Below are 6,026 nucleotides of genomic sequence, written 5' to 3' on the forward strand. Positions count from 1 at the left end.
TTCAAAGTGAATATTGCATTGAGAGCCCCATAACCCTGCCGAGCAGAGCAAGGGCTGTCTCACTTCTCTTGGACACCAGCTAAATAGACTGAGTGGAGGGGCTGGATTTCATCCATTTCAAATATCCGAGTGAAATATGCTTATTTGCTTCTTATACAAGCTAAGACATATTTCACTTAAAGATGAGTCTAATGGAAATAGCAAGTGATTTGTCATCAACTTCAGTGAAACCCAGGATTATACTTACAGTACACATGGGAAGATAGGCTTTCTGAAAAGAACATCCTGCAATCCCAATCACTTCATTATGTGAACATAATATACCTCCATATTATACACCTGCATGTTCTGAGTAAATTACATCCTAAAGGAAATTGGGCTTTTTGCTCCTGTTTCTACTGTTGGAAGTCTTTCCCAGAATTTGAAATGTTTTGTTTCTAAAACTTAAAACCATTACCTTCCTTTGTAACAACTGCTGCCACGGAAAAAAATATATTTTGCGTTTTCTTTTATGGGCGGATACACATTGTTTTCTTAAGATTATCCAAATCAGTGAGCTGTGCATCAACAGTTTATTTCACTAAGACAGTGTTTTTGTCAGAACTCAAATAGGAATTCTGGATGGCCAAACAATTAATCCTTCCTTATCATTCTTATCAGGCTTCAAATCATCACCAAAACAGTTAAGCTCTTTCTACGTATGAAACCACAAGCATTTGATGAATCAAACACACTTCCACAATAAACTTACCCAGTTTTCGCAAAAGTTGCCCAGTATCGCAACATGGAGCGGCTTAAGATTTCTTCAGCTTTGGTGTAATTCACTCTTCTTTCTAGAGGCAACCCAAACACAAACTCAATCTCATAACCATGCATTACTCCCATCCACTCTGGCCAAGGGAGCTTTGAGGATCGATGTTCAAAGAAATAAAAGAATGCTTTATGTCCTAGTTGTGCAAATTTTTTGGTGAATTCCATTGCAGGACATATTATATTGTAGTCACCAATAACATCATCCATGGCATCACGGTAATGTTCTGGCTTTTGCTCATTTTCCCAGTCTGTGTACTGAAAAATGATCGATTCTATTGCAAGTTGGCTTGCTCCTGGGAAGGACAGAGTTAAAGCTGCTTTAAACTGTGTTATATTGATCAAACTATCACTATCCTTGCTGAAGCCAGGGACTCCATACGCTAGAAATGCTGATCCTTCATCTTTATTAACACCAACTAAGATCTGTGTTTGTTTGAAAAGGCCATTCTCAATCAACGTTTCTGGCATGTCTGAGAGAAAATCACTATCCACAGTTGGACAAAAATATATTTTTAAAAGAGGGTCATATGTTATAACAGAAATTTCATTCTCCAGAATATCCTTTGGGTCCTTGTCTTGGAGGCAGAGAATTAGCTCTGTCTCATTGCTGGTGGGACACTGAAGTTGTTTAGCTAAAGCCACTGTTCTGTTTCTGGCTTCAGACGCTGTTATTGCAGCCCAAGGGGCATTTGCAGATCCACTTTGCATGATGGCTCTTGTGAATAAAGGATGGCTTTTAGGAGAAAGGATATGGTAGCTGACAGAAGCTGAGCCAGCGCTCTCTCCAAATATCGTCACACTTTTTGGATTGCCTCCAAATGCTGCTATGTTCTCCTGGACCCACTGAAGTGCCAATCTTTGATCAAATAAACCTGCATTTCCAGGAGCTTCCTGGTTTCCCGGCAAAGCCAAAAATCCTAATGCACCAGTCCTGTAGTTCATGGAAACTACAATGACTCTTTCTACCCTGGCCAGAAACTTCCCATCATAGACCGGTAGGGAAGTTGACCCAGTCTCAAAGCCACCACCATATATCCACACCATGACAGTTGCATTCTTGGGTTTGGGAGAAGGAATCCATACATTAAGGTATAAACAGTCTTCACTTAGGTTAGTTTTCGGATTCCACATCTCTGTTCCAGGAAATCCCGGGTAAGTTGTATCTATAAGCTGGTAACAAGAATTTGCATGTTTTGTGGCATCCCAAACATCTGACCACTTCTCACGAGGTTCTGGTTTATGAAATCTCAGTCTACCAATGGGTGGCTGTCCATAAGGTATTCCAAGGAAGGCTGTCACAGTTCCCCCCAGTACCTGCAGGTTCATCCCTCTGACTCTGCCTTTCTTGGTTGTAATGATGTTATCTTCAGGCATTGCCTTCCTGAAGAACACATACAGGAGAAGAAGCCACATAAGAAATCTGGTATAGAGACATGTACCATTTGCCCAAATCATGGTGCCTGAAACACAGGAAAAAAAGAAATTCAGAATTAGTATTGCAATGTATTAGTACTAGAGCCAAAAGAGTTTATTCAAAAAGGATGTAGGTCATCCCAAGGGCAACCCAAGCGTAAGATGGTGCTGCTGCATAAAGTTCAGCAGTCTTTAACCATAAGTTCATGTTAATTGTGTTGCAAAGACTGTGTTTAGTGTTTAGTATTTAGTATTGGGTACAGTGCTTCAGAAAAACTCTGTTTCTGAAAAAACAGAACTGAAGAAGCCAGACTGGGGAAGGTAAAGTCATATAAGCAGACTCTGACTGTTTCAGTTAGCAGATGACTTTAACCACTTGCATTTCCACTGGCACAATGAACGGAACATTTTATGATCTGTGATGGAAAATGCCATGCCTGACTAGCCATTATTCTGTTATAGGTTACTTTGGCAATTTGTATTCTCAAATCAATAAAGAGTGATAACAAACATCACTAGGCACATATTTTTCCACTGATAAACACGCATCCTGTGGACACTGAAAGGGAGCTTGAAAGCAAGTGTTAATCCAAAGATTTCCAAGTCCACATACATTTTGAACTATATGCTTGTGTCACAGTAGATGCCTGGGCTGAAGCAAACTGTTGAGATGGCATTGCTATAAACTCAAAAGTACTGGGTGATTTCACTGTCCTATTCATATGTCCTGAGATCTGAATATGTTTTAACAAGTGAAGTACATGAAGGACTTCTGAACTGACTGTCAGTTTGTCAGCTCCTGTGGGCAACTCTGTACAGAGGTACGCCAAGACCTAAATGAAGCATTTCTTTCAAGATCTTTTTTCTCTAAAATAACTTAACCAAGTTTACAACCATCATAATCATGAGAAGTAGTCATACTTCTACAACTTAGAATGAGTATTAAAATGCTAAAAAGCCAAGGATTTTTTAATATATGTAGATGGTGCTTAACAATTTAAGTGTGACCTGGTCTTTGCTTCCTGAGAACTTTTCAAAGTGGTAATTACTATTACCTTAAAGCTAAGGGTATAGATGCTGATTATGTACCACGTTCAAGCTACTAATAGTCCTATTTACCCCAACCTTTTGAAATCCTATAAAAACCCCAGTATCTTCCTGTTGAAAGTGAAAAGTCCGAAAAAGACTATTTGCATAAACCCATTTCTATGCCTTACATATTTGAAAATGCCCAACAAAGCTTCCTTCTATTTTTTGCTTGTTGCCCTGTCGTACATAGTGTACTCTGTCCTGCCACTTTAAACAGGCCATTCTTTGTTAATGAGAAGCATTTATGTCCTTAAAAGGAATGAGGCTAATTTCTGTGGAAAGTACAGCTGTGGCCTAATCTGAGCTTCTCCTGCTTGTTTGCGTATTCTTGCAAATCAACTAAGAAAATGCAGGGGGAGGAAAAGGAATATTTTGCACCACGAGGTTCCTAACTCTTGGATAGCATCAAAGCAGCAGGGAAGAATCTTCAGAGAAAATATTTTTAGCATTCACCTAAACAGATAGAAAATAGATAAATTTTAGGAGACATAAACATTTACACTCTTGCCTTTTTATTAAAAAAAAAAGGTGGTGAATGGGGGCAATAGACTTCAGAGTTGGTCTAACACGCCACCTAGCCTTCAGTTTGACTTACAGAAACCTACAAATGGTCCCATTTATGCTAAACTTTAGAGATGCGAGCTGTCAGTCTGGATGACACATGTGGTCCAGCAACTCCCGAGGAGTTTGGGTAAGCAGAGGCTCGCTCCAGCAGCCTGTGGTACCTGCACAGGAGGCTCATATCATTTAGTGGCATTTAGCTCACCTCTTTTATGTGCCAGTCTTTTTTTTTTTTTTTTCCCCCTCATTCATTCCTGTAATAAAATCTTTTAAAAGGTGGGTAAGAAAAGGTATGTAAAGATTAGCTTAGGGCTAAATTTCACTGTATCTCACAGTCAACCAAGGCAACTGGGGTGGCTGTGAGAAATGCTAATAGTAGGGATCTAGTTGGGTACGTGTGTACTCAATGCACAGCATCATTCGTAGTAATTTCTACAAGTCCGTTGTTTCACTGACACTCTCTTTTTTCACATATTCACTTCTAACATACCACCCAGGACTGAACGAAAACAGCAAGTTGGAAATAAGATATTTCAAACATTGTCATTATGAATAGGAGAAAATGACACTAAGAAATGCAAGAGATGTTAAAGTTCCCAAAGATTTTATTATCTAAATAGTAATTAAAATTAATTCCCCTCTGCACTTGCCTGTTAATTAAAAAGGAATGGGACAGGAGGAAAATACTATAGCATTGCAAACCACAGAGGCATAACTTTTGGCCTTGAGAATTTTTAGACAAGAGTTTTAGGAAGAAAAAACTAACAAAAAAATCAATTCCATATTGTTTTTAATTAGGTCTGCAAAGGAACAGGTGTCATTTTAAATAAAAAATTTGGAATAGATCAAGCTTGAAAAATGCAGAAGTTTTGTACTACTGAATGAAAGGACCTCTCTCGAAATGCTCTGCTAATATTAACAAAAGTAGCAAGTGACAGAGGATTATTATGACACCTTGAATGCATGGCAAATATTAAATTTAACAAGGTTTTTCACGCTGCATTAAAACAAACTCAACAACGTAAAGCACACTGAGCAAAACAAACGTTACTTGATTATTACTATGAGAGTAAAAGGGTCAGAAGATTGCTTTAGCTCATCAACCTTAACCGAGCCGAGATATATCACATACTGTATTTGTATACATTAAAAAGCTGCTTCTGTAGTAGTTTCCTCCAGCAAAAGTTAAACAGACCATACTTTTGTATTCTTGTTCAGCAAGGGAACACAATTTATTTCAATGACTATTTCCTCTCCTTGCAAATCTTTACCCAGTCAAAAAATCTATAAACAAGACTATATAATCACTATCTAAAACTGAAAAAATGGTTGAGTTAATAAGTGATTTCTAGCTCAACTTAATTTATTTAGCCCAGGATCACTTGAATAACACCAAGGTCTGATACACACGCTTGCTTACTCGTTCCATTTGCAGCACAGACTGAGTTTTCCCAAGAGAGCAACAAATGGGCAGAGCGTAACATTTTAAAAGATCACAATCCCCGTGCAAATCAAGCAGAACTGTAAATTATCCTGGCAGACAGAGACCTGTAAATAGAGAATCACTTACCCCACTTCTATTACAAGAACTACAAAGTTTTTAAGAGTCAGGATCTTTGAATACTTCAGGGAAAATGCAGTATGCAGCTGCTGCTTTAAGCTCGTAAATTGGACAGTACTGACATTATAATCAACTGTTTCTGACACAAAGCTCGCGAGAGTTGGCAGCAGCAACTTGATCTGCAGGCAGCCGTTCCTTACGATCTGACATCTGCTCAAAGGCTAATGGTACAGTTGTAGAAATGCCACAGAGAGAAACCCGTTTTGGAAAAAATCAGGCATGAGCTTCTACAGGAAAGGGAAGATGCAGTGGTTTGTTCTTAGCATGTGGCAACAATTTTATAATCTAGAAAGATAAACAGAATTATAAATATAATGTAATCCTGCCTCACTTTCCTTCATCTTGCTTAGAGCACCAATCTCACCTGTACTTTTTTGCTCTTGACCAGCTCAAGATTAGCACCATTTTAAAGTACCTCAAACTTCTTTTTTCACTGTAAGAGAAGTAGTTATTTTTGGTTTTAAGCAACTGTGGCAGATAAAAAAGGAGTGTCCTCTGCACAGACTTGTGCTGGCAAGCATCAGTTGTA

The 6,026-nt window shown here is 38.6% G+C and overlaps 1 protein-coding gene across 1 annotated transcript; it reads right to left on the minus strand.

The window, feature by feature from the left end:
- Nucleotides 1–747: 747 nt before the first annotated feature.
- On the minus strand, nt 748–5,582 carry BCHE (butyrylcholinesterase). The gene is made up of 2 exons (XM_009709851.1): nt 5,447–5,582; nt 748–2,273 (listed from the first exon to the last, which is right to left on the minus strand). Exon 2 carries the CDS (start codon nt 2,266–2,268, stop codon nt 748–750), a length of 1,521 nt encoding a protein of 506 aa, XP_009708153.1. The 5' UTR covers nt 2,269–2,273; nt 5,447–5,582.
- Nucleotides 5,583–6,026: the final 444 nt, after the last annotated feature.

Source organism: Cariama cristata, unplaced genomic scaffold (assembly GCF_000690535.1).
Source record: "Cariama cristata isolate BGI_N322 unplaced genomic scaffold, ASM69053v1 scaffold14311, whole genome shotgun sequence".
NCBI lineage: Eukaryota > Metazoa > Chordata > Aves > Cariamiformes > Cariamidae > Cariama > Cariama cristata.

Excerpts from the sequence above, each read along its gene's own strand:
- BCHE (XM_009709851.1), bottom strand. The coding sequence starts at position 2,268 with ATGATTTGGGCAAATGGTACATGTCTCTATACCAGATTTCTTATGTGG.